The sequence below is a fragment of the Pelodiscus sinensis genome, chromosome 18 (assembly GCF_052426305.1).
Source record: "Pelodiscus sinensis isolate ZL-2025 chromosome 18, ASM5242630v1, whole genome shotgun sequence".
Lineage (NCBI taxonomy): Eukaryota > Metazoa > Chordata > Testudines > Trionychidae > Pelodiscus > Pelodiscus sinensis.
In genome coordinates this window covers 31,511,688-31,537,192 of record NC_143069.1, presented here as the reverse complement: position 1 = coordinate 31,537,192, position 25,505 = coordinate 31,511,688, and the positions used below count along the sequence as shown (strand labels likewise).

The following is a 25,505-nucleotide window of genomic DNA, read 5'->3' as shown; positions in this document are numbered from 1 at the left end:
TCTGGCTGGGGGGGAAGAGACACACACACACACAACAAGATGTGTCTGGCTCTGGGGAGAGACGCACACACACACAAGATGCGGCTGGCTATGGGGAGAGACGCACACACACACAAGATGCGGCTGGCTCTGGGGAGAGACGCACACACATACACAAGATGCAGCTGGCTCTGGGGAGAAACGCGCACACACACAAGATGCGGCTGGCTCTGGGGAGAGACGCACACACATACACAAGATGCAGCTGGCTCTGGGGAGAAACGCGCACACACACAAGATGCGGCTGGCTCTGGGGAGAGACGCACACACATACACAAGATGCGGCTGGCTCTGGGGAGAGACGCGCACACACACAAGATGCGGCTGGCTCTGGGGAGAAACGCGCACACACACAAGATGCGGCTGGCTCTGGGGAGAGACGCACACACACACAAGATGCGGCTGGCTCTGGGGAGAGACGCACACACACACACAAGATGCGGCTGGCTCTGGGGAGAGACGCACACACACACAAGATGCGGCTGGCTCTGGGGAGAGACGCACACACACACAAGATGCGGCTGGCTCTGGGGAGAGATGCACGCACACACACAAGATGCGGCTGGCTCTGGGGAGAGACGCCCACACACACAAGATGCGGCTGGCTCTGGGGAGAGACGCACACACACACAAGATGCGGCTGGCTCTGGGGAGAGACGCACACACACACACAAGATGCGGCTGGCTCTGGGGAGAAACGCGCACACACACAAGATGCGGCTGGCTCTGGGGAGAGACGCACACACACACAAGATGCGGCTGGCTCTGGGGAGAGATGCACGCACACACACAAGATGCGGCTGGCTCTGGGGGGGAGACACAGACGCGTGCTGGGGTCCGTACCCGGCGGCTGGGAAGCCCTTCTGTGTCCCGGCATGTTGCTTCCCCTCGCTAATTCCCATCCACTGAGCTGCCAAAGCCCCTGATCCCTACCCGCTAGGACGCCTGGGTCCCATTGCCGGGGGGGGGGGGGAAACGCTCTGACAGGCCGCTTTAAGCCAATTAACCCGCCTGTCTAATTCCCCTGTCTCCGGGGAGACGGGCGCCCTTCCCGCATCACCGGGGGATTTGGGAAATCGAGGCGGACGGGCCGGCGCCGGGGGGGCGGGGCAGGGCTGGGAGAAAAAAGCCACGTCCCGGCTGCCCGCGGAGCCCGCCGGCCGTGGGCACAGAGCGGCCGAGCGTCTCCGGGGGAGGAGGGCTGGGGCGGTGACGAGGGGTCCGGGATGCGGCCGGCCTGGGCTCTCGTCTGGGCCCTGTGCTGGGTGCCTGGCGGCGGGGGCGAGTACGCCCTGCCTAAGTTCGTCTGCAGCCCCATGCCGCTGGAGCTGGAGCAGGGCTGCCCGCAGGCCCCGCCGGCGCGAGCCGGGGGCCACTGGGTGGGCACGCTGGAGGAGGCCAAGGAGACCATCCTGCACCTGCGGGAGACGGTGGTGCACCAGAAGGAGACCATCCTGGACCAGCGGGAGACGGTGCGGGAGCTGACGGCCAAGCTGAGCCGGTGCGAGGGCCGGCCGGGCGGGGAGCACGGGCCAGGCGGGCACGAGGAGAACCTGAGCCACGGGGCCGGGCGGGAGAACAAGTACCCGCACTTCGGGCACCGCGAGCCCCCCGAGCCGCCGGGCGCCGCCGGGCACCAGGCCGCCTTCCGCAAGGCCAGCGCTGCCCCCAACACCATGGAGGACCCGCCCCGGGAGGCGCCCGCCGGCGCCCCCCAGCTGGAGCGGATGCTGGAGTCGCTCAAGGAGAGATTGGAGCACCTCCAGGTACCGGGGGGGGGCAACGTTCGTCCCCCTCCTCACTGACGCCCCCCTCCCCGGCCATTCTCCCCACCCCCTCTCCGGCCCCCTTGCTCTCCCCCCACCAGTGCCCCCCACACGCTGGAGTCATTCAAGGAGGGCTTGGCACATCTGCAGATACTGGGGCACCTTGGCCCCCCCCCAATGCTGGAGGGGCTCCAAGTGCAGCCCCCTGCAAGCCCCACCCCCTGCCATGACTTCTACACCCCACCCTCTCAGCCCCCATGCCTCTATCCTAGGGCAGAATTGCCCCCAGCAGTGACCCCAAAGCTTCCCCCTGTCGCTCTGGGGGGCAAGACCAAGTCCCCTCCCCCATTCCATGGTCAGGACAGCCCCCCCCCCCCCCCCACGATCGCCCCACCTCATGCCCTTGCACCCTTTGCCATTGCTTGCCCCCTAACCCTGCTGCCCTACCTTCAACTTCCCAACAGCCCCCCCTGCCAGCCAGGAACTTCACGCCCACCCCCCTCTGACCACTAGACCCCACGCCCCTCCCAGAGCCGGGAATAAAACCCAGGAGTCCTGGTTCCCAGCCCCCTGCTCTAACCACTAGACCCCACTCCTCTCCCAGAGCCGGGGATAGAGCCCAGGAGCCCTGGCTCCCAACCCCCGGTTTCCGGCTTTAAATAATTAAGTAAAAACAGCCCCCAAATCCCAGCCCTGCGGCGTGAGCGGATTGATCCTATTTCAAGACCATCTGCCAAGACCCCAGCTAAGACCCCTTTGTCCTTGAAGTACTGGGACGGTCCCGGAAGAGGCGCATTTCCCTTGGGGTCCTGGGATGCAGCCAGCCAGTCCCTGCCCTGGGGCCAGGTGAGAGCTGGTGCCGCCTGGAGGGGACAGGCCCCCTGTCTCCCACCCCCGAGCCAGCCAGTGCCTGCCCTGGGGCAGATCAGAGCTGGCCCTGCCCTAGATGGAAAGGCCCCATGTCCCATTCCTCAAGGTGAACTGAATGAGAGCGGGGTCTAGTGGTTAGAGTCCTAGACATGCACCCCCAAGGTCTTTTGTGATCGTGCTGCCCGCCCTCCAGAGTCCGGGGCAGAGAGGCCCCCAAGCTGTTCCCAGGGCTGAGTGTTCAGGGAAACGCATGGAACAACTCTCTCCGTCAGAGACATACGCTACTTCCTGTCTCCACACCTCTGGCTTCAGCTTCCCGCCCTGAGACCCAGTTCGACCTCCTGCCGCCAGAGTGAAGGGACCCAGGGAAGGGAAGGGCAGCCAGGAGCCAGGACCCCTGGGTTCTAGCCCAGCCCTGGGAGGGGAATGAGGTCTAGTGGTTAGAGCAGGGGAGCTGGGAGCCAGGACTCCTGGGTTCTGTCCCCAGCTCTTGGAGGAGAATGGGGTCCAGGCTGCCCCTCGTACTCTTCCCCCCCCCCCCCCCCCAAGCCTTGTACAGAGGCTGCTCCGTTAGTATCAGTGGGTTTGTGGCTAGTGAGTGGGATGGATTAGTGGGAGCAGCTCGGGTCCCAGACGGCGTATTCAGCTAAATATAACCCCCCCCCCCCGGCCTCTTCCTTCCTGTGTTTCCCTTCTTAGCTGTCCAGAAATCTAGAACAGCCTGGCTCCAGGGGGAGGGAGGTCAGATTCCATGGGGGCAGAGGTTGGGGGAGGAGATCAGGGCATCAGTAGGGTGCTGAGCTGAACTACCAGGCCAGAAGGGTCCGGGGCGGGTGGGGTCTCTAAATGTGGCATCCAGCTGTGTTAGATCTTGGCCCATCCGTTTTGGCCGCCCTGACCCCCTAACGGGATGCGAGGAGAGTGGGGCCCGGTGGAGGAGCAGGCCAAGGGTTCCAACCCAAATCAGGCTGCCGAGAAGAAACAGAATCAAGCAAGCAAAGGATGCGAGGGCAGGACAGTCTGGTTGGCTGGCTCGGGGGTGGCTCGGGGGTGGGGGACAGGGGGCCTGTCCCTTCCAGGCGGCACCAGCTCTCACCTGGTCCGGCAAAGCTCAGCACCTGGGCGACAGCCAGGAGGCACTGCTCCCAGGGGCACCTAAGGGTGATCTAGCTAGTCCCAATGGGTTAAAATCCACGATTAGTCAGGAAGGACCAAGTGGGCAAAAGAGGAATCTGTGCCTGAAATGGCATGTCTTGTTTCTGCGTCACGGGCACCTGGGAAGAAAATGCACATAAAGCACAAGAAGGGTTGTTAGCCAGAATCTGCTACAGCCCCCCCCCCCATCCAATCACACTAGGGACCAGAGTGAACGGCTACTTTTGCCCACTAGCAAATACAGGAACAAATGCTGCACGATCACTAGGGCTTCAATTTGAGTAACAAACTTGGGAGGTCACATGGTGCTGACATGAAATCATCCTGGGAATGTCTAAACATCCGAGCTGGCAATTTCCTACCGCAACAGCTGCAGCTCTCTACATGGGGAATTCTGCACAAGAACTTGTCCTAACAGAGAACGAGGAACTGATCACGCAACTAGAAATTAATAGTGGCTTGGATCCAAAGGATCACGGCTCGTAATGTGCAATAAGAGAAAAGCCCAGAGTGGTCAGATACAGCCTTGGTGCTTTAAAAGGACAAGCATCACAAACAAGGAAATAATTATATGCCAGATCAGCTAGGAAGAAGAATTGAATCAGAAAAGTGTGAATGCTCATTGGAAACCACCGAAGAACACTATACCAGAAGCCCAAAAACCACAGCTGCGGAAGAAGACTTTCATGGTTAACACAATCTAATTTAGAACAGCAATGAAGGCAGATAGGTTTAACAACTAGAAGATAGGGGAAGCTGATAGTAATGAGTCTAAATCAGAAGCAAAGAGGAAGTCGATAGCAATGAATACAAATCAGAAGCAAAGGAGAAGTTAATAGTAATGAATATAAATGGGAAGCTAGGAATTGTAGAAAATTGATAAGGGAAGCAAAGAGAGAGCAGTTAGAAGACAATGTTCAGCAGTGTTAACTACAGTTAGACTATTTAAATGAGCCGATCCAGAGAACTTGCGATCAAGAGTTTTAAAAGAGCTGGCCCAGAGGCTTTCTGGCCCAGTCATGTTGATTTTTAATACATCATGGAGCACTGGAGATGTTACAGAAAACAGGAAGAACCTCAGTATTGTGCCAGTGTTTAAAAAAAGTAAAGAGCCATAACCTGGGTAGTTCCAGGCCTGTCAGTCCGACTGCAACCCCCTGCCAGATAATGGAGTAGCTGATACAGGACTCACTATTGAATTAAACGAGGGAAATGTAATTAGTGCCAATCAACATGGTTTTATGGAAAACAGATGCTATCAAAGTAACGTGATCTTTCCTTTGGCTAGGGTGACAAGTTTGGTTGATGAAGATAACTGAGCTTACACTTCACTGTCATTTCGCTCGGTAGCACACGGCATTGTGATTAAAAAAACCAGACCGCTCTAAACCAGCCCGGCCCCATAGAAATGGATTAAACACTGGGCCTCAAAATGTATCTGCAAATGGAGCATCACCATCAAGCAGGCTTGGTTTTAGAAGGCTCCTGCAGGAATCGGCTCGTGGCCCCATGCTCAGATGAAAAACTTAGTCAGTGTCAAAGCTGAGCTCTCCCATGGGTCAAAAGCAATGTTCCCTCTATTTTTTTAACCCGTGTGCAGAATAAATTTTGTTCTGTGCACCAAGGCATGTGTGACTGTGCACCACTAATAGAAACACAGGCTGCCAGCTGGGGGCGCTCTGCTAATCAGCCGGGCAGCACCTGAATCTCTCCTGGGTGGCCGCCCAAATGCTCAGCTTACAGGGAATGCTGATCAAAAGGACCAAGGGGATCCTGGGATGCAGGGAATCTCGCACAGGAGCAGGGGCCTGAGGCCATGCGGGGCTGGACTCCTGCATCCAGTTCAGGTGCCCCAAATCCGTAGAGGGCGTTGATCCGCTGGAGAGGGGGCTGGAGAAGGACCACGAGAGTTAGGAAACCGGCCTTAGAAACGCCAGGAAGAGAAAGAGAAGGGGAAGGGAAGCCTTGATCCCAGTGTCTACAGGGGGATAAATGTTTCATCACGGGCAGAGGAAGGTCGAACCCGATCCAGCTGGAGACGGAAACAAGACGCAGTCAGACTGGAAAGACGGTGCCGCGCACTTGGCAAAATCAACCACTGGCAGGATTTGCATTGGACCATGGCGGCTTCTCCATCACTCCCAATGATTCAGCCGGAGGGGGGAGGGGGCGGGTTCTCAAAGAGAGGGCCCAGTGAAATATGGCCCGCGGTGCAGTGGGAGCCTCCGTCTGGCTCCCTGCCTGTCCCGCTCCTACATGCCGGCTGTGGGGCCCTGTTTGTCTGTGAGCCCAGGAGGGGGAGGGGGAAAGGCGTGGCGCACTTACCCCACCCTCAGCAAAATCTTGCAGCTCCCATTGGTCAGTTTCCAGCCAATGGGAGCTGCTTCTTTGGCAAAGTACCCCTCCCGTTGGGCTCACAGCTGTTCACAGATGCACACGGCCGCCTGCCAGGGTATGGAAGGGCTGAAAAACCAGCTGGGCTGCTGGCCGGGAGTCACCCAGGTCAGCAACTCCTACCCTGAGCTTGCCTGTGGCACCCCAGACCCTCTGCCCTCTCCTGTCCCATGTCACCCAAATGCTCTTCCCCCCTTCCTGCACCCCAATCCCAGGTCACCACACCCTCCTCCCCTAGGTCACAGCCCAAACCCCTACACCCCGGTCCTGTGCCCCAGCTCACAACCCCCCTTCTTCACCCGAACTTCCTCCCAGACCCCACATCCCAACTTGCACCCCGATCCCTTACCCAAGCTGCCTTCTGCGCCCGACCCCCATCCCAGAGACCGCACCCCTTCCTTTAATATCATGGCCTTTGGCCACTGACCAAATTCTTGGAGAGGCCCCTCCGTCAAACCTGCTTGCCCACCCCTGCTGCAAGAGATCAGCCCTAGGGGTTATTTGGGGGAGGGGCAGGTCTCTGGCCTTTTGCCCAACTCAGTTCATTTTTGTTCCTCTTCATGGGGTCATTGCTCTGGGGTAGGGCTACGGGGGAGGGGGGCGGGATGCAGGCTGGCCCGGGGGGAGAGGGCAACCCCAGCCCTCCGTGGCCGCTGCAGCTCCAGCGGGTACAGTCGGGGGAGGGGGGCATGTTCCCCCGGCTGGGGCAGGTCCAGGTTCATCTGCCCCCCTGCGCCCCCCAGCCAGAGTGAGGAATGCAGGAAACTGGGCACTTTCCCCTCGTGCCCTAGAAAAGGAGAACAGCCGGCGATGCCCCTGTATGAGTGGGGGGAGGGGTGCAGCTCCCCCACCCTCTCTAAAGGGAGCCAGGGGGGGGGGGGAGGTTCAGGGCTGGGACAGTCCCAGACAGGGGTCGGGCGCCCCCAGCCAGCCCCTTTCACCTGCCGGGTGATTCTGTCTCTTTTCTCTGTGGTCTTATGAGAAGCCTCAGTCCCGTTCCGGGCCCCTCCCGTTGTCCTGGCACAACCAGCCCCCGACTTTGCTTCACGTTCTGTTAGGATCAGAGGAATTTTGTGGTCTCAGCTCAACCGTTTAGAAGTTCTTGGACAATCAGATGGACGGACGGTTGGGCAGAGGACCTCTCATATACCGGGATACCAGGGTAGATGGGCCCATGGGGCTGAGCTAGGGTAGCAGGGACGGGACGCCAGGGTAGATGGGCACCCAGAGGAGGATGAGGTCTCGCTCACAGCCCCTTCCTTCCACCCTACCCACCCCCCAGCACAGCCGCAACAGCTCCCTGTTCTCCCTCTCCCTGCGGGACGCCCTGCAGAAGAAAATCAGCATTTTGGAGCATCAGATCCGAGAGAAATTCAATGCCAGCGAGCACCACAGCCACGGCCACGAGGAGCCGCACCACGGCCACGAGGAGCCGCAGTGGCACAAGAACGGGGCCCACGGTTCTCACGAGAAGGGTGAGGGGCAGAGCTGCCGGGACGGATAGCTGGCGAGGGAGGGGGAGGATCAAAGGATACAGCTTAGAGATGTGGACGGATGAATAGGATGCGCTGCAGGGACAGTCAGGTAGAGAACCAGGGGCGGGACAGACCAGGGATGGACAGACGGATTGTTGCTACTGTCAGGAGACTGCACGGATGGACTTCAGGGTGGCTGAATTGATAACTGAATGAATGGGGAGGCTGTTGAATGGATGGTTAGAGGACATGAGAGATTCCCAGAGCTGGAAGAGATCTCAGGAGTCATCAAGTCCAACCCCCTGCCGAAAGCAGGACCAACCCCAACTCAATCCGCCCGGCCAGGGCTTTGTCAAGCCGGGACTTAAAAACCTCTAGGGATGGAGATTCCACCCCCTCCCTGGGGAACCCGTCCCAGTGCTTCCTCCCTCCTCGGGAGTTTTTTCTAATATCCAACCTAGGCCTCCCCCGTTGCAACGTGAGCCCATTGCTATTAGTCCTGCCATTGCTGAGAACAGCCTCTCTCCACCCAATGGCACCCAGACAGAGGGCTGGCTAATTCAATTCAGAAGACACAGTTTCGTTCACACGCAATGGGAAACGGCTGCCGAGGAAGGAGACTGGCGGGAAGGGAACCGGGGGTCCTAGCGGACCACACGTTAAACACGAGGCAAGACTGTGACACAGTAAAAAAAAAAAAAAAGCCCACATGATTCTGGGCTGCATTCGCAGGAGTCCTGTGAGCCAGACACGAGGGCTACGTCTGGACTGGCATGATTTTCCACAAATGCTTTTAACAGAAAAGTTTTCCGTTAAAAGCATTTGCGGAAAAGGGCGTCTAGATTGGCCACGGACGCTTTTCCGCAAAAGCACTTTTTTGCGGAAAAGCGTCCGTGCCAATCTAGACGCGTTTTTTGCGCCAAAAAGCCCCGATCGCCATTTTCGCCATCGGGGCTTTTTTGCGGAAAACAAATCGGAGCTGTCTACACTGGCCCTCTTGCGCAAAAGCTTTGCGCAAAAGGGACTTTTGCCCGAACGGGAGCAGCACAGTATTTCCGCAAGAAGCACTGATTTCAGACAGCAGGAAGTCCGTGTTCTTGTGGAAATTCAAGCGGCCAGTGTAGACAGCTGGCAAGTTTTGCCAGTCTAGACACAGCCGAGGAGTTGCTGTGCTCTGTGCTGGTTAGGCCTCGGTTAGAGGATCGCGGCCAGTTCTGGGCACCACTTTTCAGGAACAAGGCGGAGAAATTGGAGAGGGACCAGAGAAGAGCAACACAAAGACGGTCTAGACCAGTGTTTCTCAACCAGTGGTACAAGTACCCTAGGGGTACTCAAGAGCAGTCTGGGGGGTACTTCAGCACAACTAACATTTGGAGAAAACTGAATCTTTGTTTTACGTTTTACACCGTTTTATTATTTTTGTACTTTTTACACCCAAAGATGTCATCACCCGCCCGGCTACAATTAAGTTGTTTAAACAAATGTGTTGCAACGGTAGAAAAAAATTGTGTGTCTGAAAACGGTAGGTAGCGGGGGTATTTACACATTTTTTTTAAAAGGGGGACTTTACGAAAAAAGATCGAGAAACACTGGTCTAGAAAACAGGAGTGCTGAGGGGAGACGGAAGGACCTGGCTTTTGTCTGGAAAAGAGAAGACAGAGAGGGGAGACAACTGTTTTCAAGCATCTACGAGGTTGTGAGGAGGAGGAGGGAGGAAAATGAATCTTCCTAGTGTCTGAGGCCAGGCCAAGAAGCAAGGGGATTCAACTGCAGCAGGGGAGGTTGAGGTTGGAGATTAGGAAAAACTTCCTGTCGGGGTGATTCAGCCCTGGAATCAATTGCCGGGGGAAGGTGTGGGATCCAGCAGGTGAGACAAACACCTAGCAGGGATGGTCCAGATGGTGCTTGGTCCTGCTGGGGACAGGACGCGACGACCTCCCCCCTCCAGCCGGCGAGTCCAGGGCTGGCTGGGAGTGACGACTGGATGGAAGGACGGACGGATGTAGCAATGGATGGGGGGGGCGGCTGGTGATTGGCCAGAATTACCCCCCTTCTCCCGGGGCGGGTTGTGACCGGCCCCCGGGCACTGACCTTGCCCCTGTAGGGCCCAAGGTGGAGAAACCGGCTGAGGCTTTCCGCGTAGGCTTCCCCCTCCGCACCAACTACATGTACGTCAAGGTGAAGCGGACGCTGCACCACGAGATCTTCGCCTTCACGGTCTGCCTGTGGCTCAAGTCTGGCTCGGCGCCCGGCGTCGGCACCCCCTTCTCCTACTCGGTGCCGGGCCAGGCCAACGAGCTGGTGCTCATTGAGTGGGGCAACAACCCCATGGAGCTGCTCATCAACGACAAGGTGCAGGCGGGGAGCTGCCAGCCCACAGGGAGCCGGGGGGGGGGGGGGGGGAGCCAGCAGGGAGCGGGAACTCAGCAGGGGGCTCTGGGCTGCAGGGAGCAGGGCGGGGGCCCAGCAGGGGGCTCTGGGCTGTAGGGAGCAGGGCGGGGGCCCAGCGGGGGGCTCTGGGCTGCAGGGAGCAGGGCGGGGGCCCAGCGGGGGGCTCTGGGCTGCAGGGAGCAGGGCGGGGGCCCAGCGGGGGGCTCTGGGCTGTAGGGAGCAGGGCGGGGGCCCAGCGGGGGGCTCTGGGCTGCAGGGAGCAGGGCGGGGGCCGGCCAGGGGTGCTGGCCTGCAGGGAGCAGGGTGGGGGCCCAGCAGGGGGCGCTGGGCTGCAGGGAGCAGGGTGGGGGCCCGGCTGGGGGTGCTGGGGTGCAGGGGCCCAGGAGAGGGTTATACCAATGGAGGGGGGCCTCCCCTCAAGGACAGGGAGCAAGGTGAGTCAACATTACCCCCACCCCGCCCCCCACCCCCGCAGGCTGCCACCCTGCCCCTGGCCATCCACGATGCCAAGTGGCACCACATCTGCGTGACCTGGTCGACGCGGGACGGCGTCTGGGAGAGCTACCAGGACGGGGTGCGGCGCGGCAGCGGGGAGAGCCTGGCCCCCTGGCACCCCATCAAGCCCGGAGGCATCTTCATCCTGGGGCAGGAGCAGGTACGTGGCCCCGGGCTGGGAGCATCCCCCCGGGGTAACCCGTCTCCCTCCCTGCACCCCCCTCACCTCTCCGCTCTCCCCCCCTCCAGGACACGCTGGGCGGCCGCTTCGACGCCACGCAGGCCTTCATCGGGGAGCTGGCCGACTTCAACGTGTGGAGCCACGTGCTGGCGCCGGGCGAGGTCTACCAGCTGGCCACCTGCGCCGGCCACGCCCGCGGGGACCTGGTGGCCTGGGCCGAGGGCGCCGTGGAACTGCACGGCGGGGTGGCCAAGCTGCCCTTCAGCGCCTGCCACTGAGCCCTGCCCCAGACGCCCGGGTTCCCCCCCCCACACACACACACGGAGCAGCAAGTGGGGACAGCGGGGGGAGCCGGGCTCTCTCCCCAGCCCTGGGAGGGGCGTGGGGGCTAGTGGTTAGAGCAGCAGGGCCGGGCGACCCCTTCCCCTCTTGCTGGACATAGCCAGGGGCTGGCTGTACATACGCTGCCCTGCGGGGCGTAGCAGGCGCTTTTACGTAGGACTCACCACGGGCGCGGGACAAAATAAACCTGCCAAGGCAGCAGCAGCCCCGACGCTGCCCACGAGTCCTTGCTTCCAACGCGCCCAACTGCCCCCAGGCGGATGGAGCCCGGCGGCAGCCCGGGGTCCCTGTGTAAAGAGCCCCCCAGTCCTGCGCCCGGCTGGAGGTAGCACAGACGTCCGGAGATGAGCTAAGGGCTGAGCAGGGCCCACAGTCACCTGGGCCAGAAGCCGCCGGTCTCATCCAGCCACCCTCCCCCCGCACCCTGGCTCCCCGCCCTTCCGCTCTTACCACTGGGCACCACTCCCTTCCCCGCGCCACGGCAGAACCAGCAGGCCTGGCTCCCCAAACAAGGTTTAAGGTGCCAGATGTTGGGTGCCCCCCCCTTGCTGTCCTGGGTGTTTGGTGCCCACTGGGTCCCCCCCCCTGCCCCCCAGCAGCGCCCGGCCTGTACTCAAGGCGGTAGTGTTTTAATCCCGTTGAAAGTCAGAGCCATCAAATCCTTAAATAATAATTACAAAACCCGGAACCCGCCCTGGAATCCCACGGTGGGCACAGGATTGGGGCCAGCCCCCCTCTGTCCAGACCCGCGCCAGGGCGGGGTGAGATCCCCGCGCCGGCAGGAGGCAGCAAGGCCGGGGGGCCCCGGCGTGGGAGACGATGGGGCGCATTGCTGTGATCCCGTGCCCGCTGGGAGCTGTTGGTCCCGAGGGCAGTCGCCCCATGCTGCTCCCAGCAGACCTGCGGCAGCTGATCCACAAAGGCAGGGGGGGAGACGGGGGGGGGGGGACAGGAGCCGGTGGAGCAGGGTAGCCCCCCATTAGCTGTTCCGGCAGCTCGCGGCCGACTTCCCGGCGGGAGGGTAATCAGAAGGACGGGATTCCACATCTGGAAAGCAAATAGCCTTCCCTTGTGTGTGTGTGTGGGGGGGGGAAGCGTTCTCCAGCCCCCCCCATCTGTAGTGGGTGCTGCTGGAGCCTAGAGGGGGGGTGCCTGGAAATGGAGGGGTTCCAGCCCCACCCCCTGCGCTCTAGGCCCAGTTGTGCGTGCGTAGGGGTGGGGGTGTCTAAGTGTCAGGTATTGAGGGGCTGGGGGTGGCTAAAATCCCCTTGCACAGTCTGCCCCGAGGAAGGAAGAACTCCATGCTGGCAGCTAGGGGGCGCTGCAGGAGGCCAGACATGGCGGGAGCACAGACTCATGGGTAAATTCCTAGCCCCTGAGGCTGAGGTGGGGGGGGTCTCTGGGGTTGCCAGGCAATAGCTTATTGCACCCTGGCGCTGATTAGTGTAAACGGGAGCTTAGGGGCAGACAGCAAAAATCCCCAGCCCCATGAAGGAAAAGTGCTGAGGAGCTGAGTCAGTCAAGGTCAATCCAGAGTCAGTTACGTTTGCAATGGGGGCAAGGCCCGATTCTAACCTAGGGGCCTCAGGATCAATCCGGAGTCACTCCCCATTGCAATAGGGACAGGGTTGGATTCCGCTCTCTGCTCCGCCGGGGTGAATCCGGAGTCACTCCCCATTGCAATAGGGACAGGGTTGGATTCCGATCTCTGCTCCCCCGGGGTGAATCCGGAGTCACTCCCCATTGCAATAGAGACAGGGTTGGATTCCAATCTCTGCTCCCCCGGGGTGAATCCGGAGTCACTCCCCATTGCAATAGAGACAGGGTTGGATTCCGCTCTCTGCTCTGCCGGGGTGAATCCGGAGTCACTCCCCATTGCAATAGAGACAGGGTTGGATTCCGCTCTCTGCTCTGCCGGGGTGAATCCGGAGTCACTCCCCATTGCAATAGGGACAGGGTTGGATTCCGCTCTCTGCTCTGCCGGGGTGAATCCGGAGTCACTCCCCATTGCAATAGAGACAGGGTTGGATTCCAATCTCTGCTCCCCCGGGGTGAATCCGGAGTCACTCCCCATTGCAATAGGGACAGGGTTGGATTCCGATCTCTGCTCCGCCAGGGTGAATCCGGAGTCACTCCCCATTGCAATAGGGACAGGGTTGGATTCCGATCTCTGCTCCCCCAGGGTGAATCCGGAGTCACTCCTGATTGGAACCTGCGGCAAGGTCCTCAGCCCGTGATATGGCTGAGCCCCCCTTTCTCCAGGCGCAGCCTCCCCCCAGGAAGGGAGGGGTCTGCTGGTCCCTGGCACCAGGGGCTCCTGGGGAGGGGGCTGCAGGGGGAGGGACGAGTCAGAAGTCTGAGCCGGCTGGTGGTGCACACAGGTGCTGGGGAAGGGGAAGCTGGTCTGTCTGTCTGTCCGTCCGTGGCAGGGCCCCCCGGCTCGGGGGGGTGTCAGTCTCAGTGGCCCCCAAGGGGGCGGAGTGGGAGGGCGCAGAAAGGCAGCCGGCCGGCCGGGCTCACGCCTGCTCCTGTTTCTTCTTGACCGAGATGCGTTTCTTGCGGGCGGCCAGCATCTCGTAGAAGGGGTCCACGCTGACAGCGGCCCTGGGGAGAGCGGGGCATTAGGGGGGGGCGGGGGTCCCCGAGGGGGAGGCTAAGTCAGAGCTCCGGCTTTGGGGTAGAGTCATCCCATGAGGGGCCCATGGCTCATGTACCATCACTGGACAGGCCTCCCCTCCCCCAACTGGGGCGGACCAGACCTCGTCCCCCCCATCTGTTCTCACCTCCCCCTGTCAGGAGCTGGAATCACCAACCCCTGCCGCCCCCCCCGCCCCCCCGATACGCTGGGCAGGGGCTGGGAGCCAGGACTCCTGGGTTCTCTCCCGGAGAGGGGACGGGTGGGGGGGGGGGGGGTGCAACTCACTTGATGGATTTGATCCACTCGTCCTTCTCCTCCTGCGTGGGGGCGGAGATCCGATAGACCATGTGGTTCCCTTCCACCACCCGCCCGTCGGCCTCCGTCTTGCAGGCCTTGATGAGCTGGCCCTTGTTGTTGGGAATGTAGAGCTCAAAGCAGTTCTGGGGGGGGGGAAGAGACAGAATCAGTCGCGGGTCACACCCAGCGACGAGCCCCCCCCACCTCCCGCGGCAACTCAGCTCAGATATGCTTGAAAGGAAAGGCCAAGAGCTGGGAGCGAGATACGGGACAATACGGGCCCAGCACGGTACCGGGGAGGGACAGATGGATGGAGGCGTACGGAGGGATAGAGGGAGGGATGATGGAGGTGTGTGGGAGGGAGGGAGGGAGGGAGGGTGTGTGGATGGAGGGAGGAAGGGGCGGAGGGAGGGAGGGAGGGATGTAGGTGTGTGGATGGATGGAGGAAGGGACGCGTGGAGGGAGGGATGATGGAGGTTTGCAGAGGGAGGGACGGAGGGACGATGGAGGCGTGCGGAGGGACAGAGGGACGATGGAGGCGTGCGGAGGGACGATGGAGGCGTGCGGAGGGACGATGGAGGCGTGCGGAGGGACGATGGAGGCGTGCGGAGGGACGATGGAGGCGTGCGGAGGGACGATGGAGGCGTGCGGAGGGACGATGGAGGCGTGCGGAGGGAGGGAGGGAGGGATGATGGAGGCGTGCGGAGGGAGGGATGATGGAGGCGTGCGGAGGGAGGGATGATGGAGGCGTGCGGAGGGAGGGATGATGGAGGCGTGTGGAGGGAGGCGTGCAGAGGGACGATGGAGGCGTGCGGAGGGATGATGGAGGCGTGCGGAGGGACGATGGAGGCGTGCGGAGGGACGATGGAGGCGTGCGGAGGGAGGGAGGGAGGGACGATGGAGGCGTGCGGAGGGAGGGAGGGAGGGACGATGGAGGCGTGCGGAGGGAGGGAGGGAGGGACGATGGAGGCGTGCGGAGGGAGGGAGGGAGGGGCGTGCGGAGGAAGGGAGGGAGGGACGATGGAGGCGTGCGGAGGGAGGGAGGGCAGGTGACAGGCCGCACAGCTACAAGAGAAAACAAGGAGGGAGGCGCCGAAGGGCAAGGAGTGGGCTGGCAACAGACAGACAAGGGCCACGGGGACAGAGCAGGGGACGGGGGGAGGGACCGGGGCGCTGCCCTCACCGGCTTGCGGGGATCTTCCACCTCCCGGATGCTCAGGTTCTCCAGTGGGATGATCCCTCGCGGCTCCTTGTCCTGAGCGAGGAACAAAGCCGGAGTGAGGGGGGACCGGCTCGGCCTGCGGAACTCCCCACCCTGGCTGTGGGGCCTAGTGGGAAGAGCAGGCCCTGGGCCTGAGAGGGGGAGGGGAAGAACCCACCCAAGTCCTGGCAGGGGCTGCCTGTGGGGTCCTGCGCGACCCCTGAGAGATCGGGGGTTGGGTGGCTCCCCCGAGGCGATTCCACCACTGACCACTAGGGGGTGCCTGGGTTTTCCTTTGAGGCGGAGGCTCTAGGCATTGTCAGAGCCCAGATACCAGGGTAGATGGGCCTGAGGGGCAGATACCAGCCCACAAGGGCTCCGGAGGCGGGGGGCGGGGCTCACCGTGGTGTACTCGAAATAGTACAGGCAGTTGTCAGTCAGAATGAACCAGCGTCTTTTCCACGTTTTCACGCGCCCGCCTGCAGGGGAAACAGAGATGGGGGGGGGGGGGTCAGTGGCAGCCGGGAAGGGGAGCAATCGACTCTGCTGGCCTGGTCCACCTGGGGGCAGTGAGAGACAAGGACCCGGCCTGGCCAAGGGCAGGCCAAGATGGATACGGCGCCCCCGGCCGGGCATGGGGAGGGGCGATTTCAAGCACAAGACCCACGCGGTGTCCCTGGGCTCTGAGCGGGCCGCCTGCCATAGCGCTGCCAAGGGAGAGGGGATGAAGCCTGAGAAACTGGTGTCACTCACCGAACTCCCCTCCCAGAGCTGGGGGGAGAACCCAGGAGTCCTGGCCCCCAGCCCCCTCCTGCTCCAACCACTAGGCCCCACTCCCCTCCCAGAGCTGGGGGGAGAACCCAGGAGTCCTGGCCCCCAGCCCCCTCCTGCTCTAACCACTAGGCCCCACTCCCCTCCCTGAGCCGGGGAGAGAACCCAGGAGTCCTGGCCCCCAGCCCCCTCCTGCTCCAACCACTAGGCCCCACTCCCCTCCCTGAGCCGGGGAGAGAAGCCAGGAGTCCTGGCCCCCAGCCCCCTCCTACTCTAACCACTAAGCCCCACTCCCCTCCCAGAGCTGGGGAGAGAAGCCAGGAGTCCTGGCCCCCAGCCCCCTCCTACTCTAACCACTAGGCCCCACTCCCCTCCCTGAGCCGGGGAGAGAACCCAGGAGTCCTGGCCCCCAGCCCCCTCCTGCTCTAACCACTAGGCCCCACTCCCCTCCCTGAGCCGGGGAGAGAAGCCAGGAGTCCTGGCCCCCAGCCCCCTCCTACTCTAACCACTAAGCCCCACTCCCCTCCCAGAGCAGGGGAGAGAAGCCAGGAGTCCTGGCCCCCAGCCCCCTCCTGCTCTAACCACTAGGCCCCACTCCCCTCCCAGAGCCGGGGAGAGAAGCCAGGAGTCCTGGCCCCCAGCCGCCTCCTACTCTAACCACTAGGCCCCACTCCCGTCCCAGAGCCAGGGAGAGAACCCAGGAAGCTCCCAGCACCCACTGCTATAATCCCTAAGACCTACTTGAGGGGAGGGGGGACCCCCGCGGAGACAAAGCCCAATCTGGGACCATTGCTGGGGTGCAGCTGACGACCCCCTTCCCCTCAAGCAGCCAGACCCCCCCCCCCCCAGCCAATTCAAATGCTTCGCAGGATTGGAGGGGGGGGGCAGATTTCTACCCCAGTGATCTGGCTCCAATGGGACGAGACGTTACTTGGGCCCCCCCCATCCCCGCTCTGTTACCTACCTCCTGGGGAGGGACGGTGAGACCCGAGAGCAAGTGGCATCAGCGGCGAGGGAGTGGGGGGGCCGTGGGGGGCCGTGGAGGGAAGGAGTGGGGGGGAGGGGAGGAAAACGGGGGAGGGAGAGAAAGAAAGAGGGGAGCGGGGAAGAGAAGAGAGAAGAGAGAGAAAGAGGAAAAATCAGTTACATCAACGTGAGGAGGAAAAACACGGTCAAACCAACCCCCTGCCGCAGGGATGGGAGCTGGGGGGGAGGTGGGGGGGGGAGCAGGCTTGGGGAGGAAGGAATGAGTTTTTGCTGGCGGGGGTCATGGGGGTTTGATACATGGGGGGAGGGGGGGCTCTACACCCGCCCTGGGGCAGAGATGCATTAGAACCCAGGAGTCCTGGCTCCCAGCAGCGCCCCCCGTCCCTCCAGCTCTAACCACTAGACCCCACTCTTCTCAGAGATCCCAGGAGTCCTGGCTCCCAGCAGCACCCCCCTCTGACCAATAGGCCTCCCTCCCCTCTCCCCTGCCCTGGGAGCTGACTCCTGCTCGCCCCCTAGAGGCAGCCTGAGGGTCCGGCCTCCAGCAAGGCCGGCTCAGGTCTGTACCCACTTCCACGCCCCCCCCCCCACCCGGTCCCCACAGCACTCTCCCGCTAACTCAGCCTAGGACCTCCCGGCCTAGAGAACATGCCCCCCATCCTGCTTGCTCCAGCTCCCCCCCCCCCGTGACCCCCAGACCCCCTATCCTGGGCCTCAACCTGAGGAGAAAGTCAGACCGGGGCGCCCTCACGAACCCCGTCCTCACCCTTCATGGCCCCGCTAGTCGGGAGGACTCTACCTCCAAACTTGGGGGGGGGGGGGGAACTGGGGTCCCAGCTGTCTTAAAGGTGGGGAGTAGCATGGGGGGCAGGAGCTCCCCCTATTGCTGTGCAGCCCCCCACCACCCGGAATCTCAGCCGTGGGGGGGATCAGGGGGAGATGCCCTCAAAAGCCCCAGTGGGGAAGGCAGCAGAGACGCATTCAGGTGGCCGGGCCAAGGCCCAGCTAGTGGGGTAGGGAGAGACAGGTGACTGAGGTGTGTGGAGGGATGGAGAGGAGGAGACCTGGCCAAGGCCGGGTGTCAGAGGGGGTGGGGTCACAGGGACCCAGGAGTCCTGGGTGAAGCTGGGAGTGTGGGGGGAACAAAGCTAGGAACCCTCGCCAGAGCCAGGTGGCCGGGGACAGGGGCAGACCCCAAGCCAAGAGTCCTGGCCAAAGGTGGGCACGGGGAGAGGAACACCAGGAGCTGGAGCGGAGGCTGGGCGGTGGGAGACAGACTTGGGGGGGCGGGAGGGGGGGGGCGAGTTCTAGCTGACACTGATGGGGTGAGAGCCGGGGGGCCCAGGAGCCCGTGCCGAGGCTAGCTGGGGGTGGAAGAGGGGTCTCTGGAGCTGCGGAAGGAGGATGGGTGCTCTGAGGACACAGCGAGGGGTCGGTGGGACACAGAGAGAGGAGAGCGCAGAGGCATGCAGAGATCGCGGGGGGGGGGGAGCGGCGGAGGGGAGGGGGGAGGTTGGGGGGGAGGGGCTTCGGGAGGTCCCGCTCTCACCCAGCTTAAGCAGCCAGCCCTCCCGGTCAGGGTTGAAGAACGTGTGGGTCAGGTCGTTCCCGTCGTCCTCGGGGATCTTGAACGGCTCGTTCCGGATACTGTCATACAGGTTCTGGGGGGCGAGGGGCGGAGTCACCCACGAGCCATGCCCCGCCCAGGGGTGGGGCCAGAATGAGGCCACGCCCCTTCCACCACCTCGCCCCGAGGTTAGCCCCAGCTCTCTCCCCCAGCCCCGGGCCCGGCCTCACCCGCAGCAGCTCCTCAGGCAGGTCGCCCCCGTCGTTGATGCCGCGGTTCATGGTGATGAAGCGTTCCACCGTGGGCTTGTCCCGCACGTTGGGGTTGTGCAGGCTGGTGTTGAGCATGATGACGGCGAAGGAGAGGACGTAGCAGGTGTCTGGGGGAGAAGGGAGGTCGGTTGGCAGGAAATGACCCGCTAGGCCAGGGTGGGGAACCTCAGGAGCGGGGGCCAGACGCGGTCCCTGGATCCAGCCCTCAGAGGCTTAGGGATCCCCCCGAGCATTGGGGTGCTCCACCCCCCCACTGGAGAGAGGCCACCCTGAGGTCCAGGCAAGAGCCCTGGAGGGACGTGGACTGTTTACAACTTCAAGAAAAAGGACGGTGTGAAATAGAAGAACCGTGTGTGCGCTGAGGGTGAAGAAGGAGGCAACGTTCCCAGATAAGGAGGGACAAGGGAGAGACCTAGTCAAGGACACTCCATTATTTCAGAATTGGGTGGTGTAAGCAGGATGCCCCCAAGATCTGTCGTGAGAACACCCGAAGAAGGTGTTTAATACATCACAAGTATTAAAAGCAATATTTAAATGGATAATTAACAATCTAAATCTAATCCTTAACCCAATTTAGGAGCCTAATTCTTAATCCAATTTAACACACACACACACATACACATACACATCCCACCCGGACCCGGACTGTGTGTCTCCCCCGAGAGGTTATATACCACACCATTTTGCCCCACGAGTGGGAGTCCATCAATTCGGCATATTGGGGTGACGTGCACGTCGGACGTGCCTCAACCAAATTAACCAACATTACCTGGGGTCTGGCCAGCCCCAGGGGGTGAGTGGGATGTGTATGTGTGTGTGTGTTAAATTGGATTAAGAATTAGGCTCCTAAATTGGGTTAAGGATTAGATTTAGATTGTTAATTATCCATTTAAATATTGCTTTTAATGCCTTTTAATTACTAATTACTAGATCACACACACACACACACACACACACACACACACACACACACACACACACACACACACACAGCTTTTAAAACTGCTTCTGAATTGCTCACAATAAAACTTGTTAAAGATACAGCTTGTCTCCTGTGGGTCTCTTGTTCTGTGAGCCGGTTATACTGTACGACCAGGAGCCCTGTCTGCCCGCGAGCAGCAGCAGCGCCCCCTTGTGACAGGTGCAAACTCTACCAGGAAGGCCCCCGCCCCGGCACTGGTGTGGGAGGGGGATGTGGGAGGCAGCTTTCGCCTCAGTCGGGGGCCACGTCAGTGAGGGTTTGATTTGGAGTTTTGCTGCTTCTCGCTTGTATGCGGCCCCCGAGTGAGGCGAGAGTCCACACCACTGTCCCAGAGCCAGAAGAACCCAGGAGTCCTGGCTCCCAGTGCCCCCCCAACACCACCCTGCTCTAACCACTAGCCCCCGCTCCCCTTCCTGCCCAGGGAGAGCCCAGGCATGGGCCCCACGGTACCTGTGCACTGGAAGACGCCGGGGTTGCAGAGACAGTAGCGCTGGGCAAAGGCCTCCATCATGCGGTCAATTTTCTGGGCCTCCCCAGGCAGGCGGAAGCTCCACAGGAACTGCCTGTGGGGGACGGGGGGCATGTAAGTGGGGGCCCCACCAGCCTCCCCATTACTGGAATAAAGGGGAGGGTGAACTGCCCCCCAACCCCCTCCCCCAGCTCCTCCAGCCCCCTAAACCTTCCCACCCTCCCCCCGCCCCCCCCTTCCTGCAAAATGTCCCCCCCTGCAAATTCCCCTGCCTCAGCTTCCTCCCCCAGGCCCCTCTTCCCTCCAAACTTTCCCCTCACCTTCCTCCTGCAGATCCCCCTCCCCCAGCCCCCTGGCAGCCCCCCGCCCGGCCCCGGCTCACCTGAGGGCCTGCACCAGGTTGAGGTCGGTGAACTCATGCAGGTCGACGAAGGCGTGCAGCACGGCAATGTTAAACTCCTCCCTGCGGGGGCGGGGCCAAGGGAGAGGTCAGAGCGAATCCCCTCCCATGCTCCTCTCTGGCTGCCCCCTCCCCATCAGAGAGAACAGCATCCCTGTCTCTGCCCACAGGCCTGCCCCGCCCCCTGAGCTAGTCCTCTATGGCCCCGCCCCCTGCTCTCTGCAGTCCCCCATAGCCACATCCCTCAGTCACCAGGTAGTCCCCAATGGCCCCACCCTCCAGCTAATAATCTCCAATGGCCCCGCCCCCTCAGCTAGTCTCCAACCCTCCTGGATAGCCCCGCCCCCTCATGTATTCCCAGGTAGTCCCCAATGGCCCCACCCTCCAGCTAATCTCCAATGGCCCCGCCCCCTCAGCTAGTCTCCAACCCTCCTGGATAGCCCCGCCCCATCCTATCTCCCCAGGTAGTCCCCGATGGCCCCTCCCCCCCCGTGATGGCTCCTCCCCCCCGTGATGGCTCCTCCCCTCCCCGTTGGCCCCGCCCCCTCACCTCTCCCCCAGGTAGTCGCCGATGGCCGTCTTGTTGAGCCCCTCGCCCTTGTAGAGGAAGCGGGCGATCTCCTCGGGCGTGTTGTGCAGCAGTTCGTTCTCCACCAGGAACTGGATCCCCTGTGCGGCGGAGAGAACGGAGCTGGGAGCCCTGGGACAGACCCCGCCCGGCTCCCAACCCCCTGCCCAGGTATCGCCTTCCCCTGGGGGAACTGACACTCATGGAGGGAAAGAACCCAGGAGTCCTGGCTCCCAGCCCCGACCCCTGCTTTACCCACGACACCCCAGCCCCTCCCAGACGCAGAGCGAGAAGCCAGGAGCCCCGGCACCCACCCGCTTCCTACCTTTTTAGGGTCCATGTTGAATTTCTTGCGGCCCATCCCCATCTTCCGGTTCCTCTGGAGGGTTTTGCTGTGGGTTGGATGGGGAATAACCACACGGTTCAGCACTTGCAACGGCCCCGGCAGCGCCCAAGCCCATGGACGGGCAGGGGCTGGGTAACGGGGACCCCTCGCCTGGCGCTGGGGGGTTCAGCACGTTCGTTACCTGCCCTCATTCGCCTCCAGCCCTTCCACCTCATTCATAGCCTCGCTCAGCTCATCTCTCAGCCGCTGGATTTCCACCAGCAGCTCTTGTTTCCGCCGTCGGATGTTCTCCAGCTCCAGCCGCTCCTCGGGGGTCAGGTCCGGGGGCACTGAGATGGAGGTCACAGGTTAGCCTGATGCGGGAGCTCCCCTGCTCTAGGAGCGAGAGAGAAACTGGGGTGTGTGTGTGAATGGGTCTCGACTTTCCAGTGACAGACACCTGCAGTGTGAGGGGGATATGGGAGTGTTTGTACAGGGGTAAACAGTGAGGTGGCAGCTTCAAAAAGATCTCAGCAAACTAAGCAACTGGGCATCAAAATGGCAATTGAAATGTAATGCTGATAAATGTAAAGTAATGCACATTGGGGGAAAAAAATCCCAATTACACATACAATATGATGAGGATTAATTTAGCTACAACTACTCAACAGAGATCTTGGAGTCATTGTAGACAGATCTCTGAAAACATCCATGCAGCGTGCAGCGGCCGTCAAACAAGCAAACAGAATGTTAGGAATCATTAAAAAAGGGATAGAGAGTAAGACAGAGAATATCTTATTGCCTCTGAAGAAATCCATGGGGTGCCCACATCTTGAATACCGAGTAGAGATGTGGTCACCTCATCTCAGATTGGCATTTGAAAAGGTTCGGAAAAGGGCATAAAAAATTATGAGGGATTCAGAACGGATCCCATATGAAGAGAGATTAAAAAGACTGGGACTTTTCAGCTTGGAAAAGAGGAGACTGAGGGGGGATATGATAGAGGTCTATACAATCATGAGTGGTGTGGAGAAAGTGAATAAGGAAAAGTCATTTACTTGTTCCCATAACATAAGAACTAGGGGTCATCAAATGAAATGAGTAGGTAGCAGGTTTAAACCAAACAAAAGGAAGTTTGTCTTCATGCAGCGCACAACCTGTGGAACTCCTTGACAGAGGATGTTGTGAAGACCAGGACTCTAACAGGGTTCAAAAAAGAACTAGATCAATTCATGAAGGAAGGCCTAGCAATGGCTATTAGCTAGGGTGGGTAGGGATGGTGTCTCTCGTCTCCATTCGCCAGAGGCTGGGGGATCACTGGATGATTCCCTGTTCCCTTCACTCTCTCTGGGGCCCCTGGCACTGGCCACTGTTGGCAGACAGGACACCGGGCTGGTTGGACCTTTGGTCTGTCCCAGTCTGGCCATTCTGATGTTCTTATCTCCTGCCCACTGCAGAGACGCGGCTGCAGACATGGGGTGCGGCCGGGGAGCCCTGCGCTGTGGCTATTCCCTGCCTCCCCAGGCCCACACGGAGCACTGTCGCTGACGTGCAGAATCTGGGCACGTTCCCGGCCGTAGCCCTGGCTTTGAGGCCCCGAGCGCAGGGCGGGCTGACTGCCCCGGGACGTCCCAGGGCTTCCCAGGAGCCCGGCTCCGGGCTACTGTTCACTCGGAGTTCGGGCCCCCGGATCGGGCCCCCGCTGCACATGGGTCTGTCACTTGGATCCTGTCGGCCCGCGGGGAGCCCCGGCCTGGATCGGGGCCCCGGCGCCAGGGGCTGCAGGACACAGAACAAAGCCCCTGCCCCCAGGAGCTCCCAGAGCCATCGGGGGCGGGGCCAGCAGCATGTTGGAGGGAGGGGCCTGCCAAGGACCCGGCCCCTGCCTCTGATTGGCCAGAACAGGGAGTCAACGGGGAGGAGCTGCAAGGGAGGGTGGACAATAATGGTTGAGTCCAACACCCCCCATCCTCATAGGGAATCAATGGTTCAGCCCAGCCCCTTCCTCCCACCTCCCCCAATAAGGCAGCCTAGTCTCCATTATGGACAGCAACTCCCCCAACCCTAATGGTACAGCCCAACTCCCCCAACCCTAATGGTTCTGACCACGGTCCCTATTAAAGGAGGGAATGGTACAGCCCCGCCAGCTCCCCCATCAGCAAGAGAATGGTACAGCCCACACACCCCTACAAAGGAGGGAAAAGGTTCTGCCCAACTCCCCTCCGCTCCCCTATGGGGGAGAAAATGGTTCAACCCAGCCCCCCGCCCATAAGGGAAGGAATGGCACAACCCAACCCTCTCCCCATTCCCCATCTGGAAGGAAATGGTTCATCCCAACCCTGTCCTCAATGCCTCCTACCCCCCCATTAGGGAGGAATGGTACAACCCATCTCTACACGAGAAAAGGGCAACCTACCCATTAGGGGTGGAATGGTTCAGGCCACACACACCCCCTTCAAGGGGAGGGATGGTACAGCCCTGCCACCTCCCCACCAGCAAGAGAATGGTACAGCCCACATACCCCACAAAGGAGGGAGTGGTTCAGCCCAGACCAACCCCGCCCCCTGGGAGTGGACGGTTCCACCCCCCTCGCCAGCAGTGAATGGGTGTGTCCCTGCCCCCCCTCTGAAAGTGGTACAGCCTTAGGCCCCTACCATAGACTCCGTCCTCCATGGCGTCCGCAGCGGTCGCTGGGCTGCTCCGGCCCAGGGCAGGTCCCGTCTGCGCTGCCGCGTCGGTGGCGGCTTCCTCCTCCCGCAGCCGCCCGGCCTGGCACTGCGGGGGAATGTCCCGCCTCCTTCCCCAGGACCAGCCAATGGGGGAGCGGGGGTCCGAGAAACACCACCCCTCCCGCTAAGGACAACCAATAGGAGGAGGAGACTCCCGTCTGAACCCGTCAGATTTTAAGATTGATAGCCAGGTCAACCAATGGGCACCAGAGGGTTGATTAAAACCCGACCCAGCTGTGAGATTGAAATATAGCTCGTCCAATGAGACGCACAAGGAGTACGACAGCCGGCCTTACCAGTAATTGACATCCAGTTCGACCAATCAATGACTGAGAATCCAACACACCTCCCTGTGATTATAGTGACAGCTCAAGCAGCCAATGAAAGTCCGAACAGCCACAGTCGCTCCCTCCTTGGCTGTCAATCACTGTGAATGATGGACAAACTAGCCAATAGGAGACTGAAGCGCCCTTCCCTGGCCTCGCCCTGACTGTGCTCAGGGGACAGAGGTGAAAGAACAGGCCGTTGCTAGGGGCCGGCTGGGGCTTGGCCGTTACTAAGGGGCCAAGGTGATGAATAATTAATCGAGTCTCATGAATATTAATAAGATATTTATTTATATTCAACTCCACAGGTGGCAGGCCCCTCCCCCCCCATGCAGGGCCCCTGGGATGCCCCACGGCTGGACACACGGACACGGACACACGGACACATGGACACGGACACACGGACACGGACACACACGGACACACGGACACACGGACACGGACATGGACACACACGGACACACGGACACAGGGACACGGACACACACGGACATGGACACACACGGACACATGGACACGGACACATGGACACGGACACACGGACACAGGGACACGGACACACACAGACACACGGACACGGACACACACGGACATGGACACACACGGACACACGGACACAGGGACACGGACACACACGGACACACACGGACACACGGACACGGACACACACGGACACACGGACACGGACACACACGGACACGGACACAGACATGGATACACACAGACACGGGGACATACGGACACATGGACACACGGGCACATGGACACGGACACACGGACACGGACACACACGGACACACGGACACACGGACACAGACATGGACACACACGGACACACGGACACGGACACACACGGACACACGGA

At 61.0% G+C, this 25,505-nt stretch overlaps 2 protein-coding genes across 2 annotated transcripts; one reads left to right on the top strand and one right to left on the bottom strand.

Moving 5' to 3' along the window:
* The first annotated feature begins 749 nt into the window (after positions 1-749).
* On the top strand, positions 750-11,553 carry LOC142825584 (neuronal pentraxin-1-like). The gene is made up of 5 exons (XM_075917483.2): positions 750-1,805; positions 7,507-7,699; positions 9,804-10,051; positions 10,566-10,745; positions 10,835-11,553. Exons 1-5 carry the CDS (start codon positions 1,266-1,268, stop codon positions 11,042-11,044), a joined length of 1,371 nt encoding a protein of 456 aa, XP_075773598.2. The 5' UTR covers positions 750-1,265; the 3' UTR covers positions 11,045-11,553.
* Positions 11,554-11,721: 168 nt separating this feature from the next.
* On the bottom strand, positions 11,722-24,398 carry CYTH2 (cytohesin 2). The gene is made up of 12 exons (XM_075917485.2): positions 24,240-24,398; positions 21,788-21,935; positions 21,586-21,652; positions 21,243-21,361; positions 20,675-20,755; positions 20,274-20,386; positions 18,800-18,948; positions 18,552-18,663; positions 15,647-15,723; positions 15,227-15,298; positions 14,032-14,186; positions 11,722-13,712 (listed from the first exon to the last, which is right to left on the bottom strand). Exons 1-12 carry the CDS (start codon positions 24,256-24,258, stop codon positions 13,625-13,627), a joined length of 1,200 nt encoding a protein of 399 aa, XP_075773600.1. The 5' UTR covers positions 24,259-24,398; the 3' UTR covers positions 11,722-13,624.
* Between the last annotated feature and the right edge of the window lie 1,107 nt (positions 24,399-25,505).

What these genes read in the sequence shown, in the direction of transcription:
- LOC142825584 (XM_075917483.2), top strand. Translation starts at nt 1,266, where the DNA reads ATGCGGCCGGCCTGGGCTCTCGTCTGGGCCCTGTGCTGGGTGCCTGGC. An exon ending in AGAGATTGGAGCACCTCCAG is followed by an intron (nt 1,806 to 7,506) that starts GTACCGGGGGGG and finishes CCCACCCCCCAG; the next exon opens with CACAGCCGCAACAGCTCCCT. An exon ending in CCACGGTTCTCACGAGAAGG is followed by an intron (nt 7,700 to 9,803) that starts GTGAGGGGCAGA and finishes TTGCCCCTGTAG; the next exon opens with GGCCCAAGGTGGAGAAACCG.
- CYTH2 (XM_075917485.2), bottom strand. An exon ending in TGGAAGATCCCCGCAAGCCG is followed by an intron (nt 14,187 to 15,226) that starts GTGAGGGCAGCG and finishes CCCCCCCCCCAG; the next exon opens with AACTGCTTTGAGCTCTACAT. An exon ending in GAGTGGATCAAATCCATCAA is followed by an intron (nt 13,713 to 14,031) that starts GTGAGTTGCACC and finishes CGCTCTCCCCAG; the next exon opens with GGCCGCTGTCAGCGTGGACC.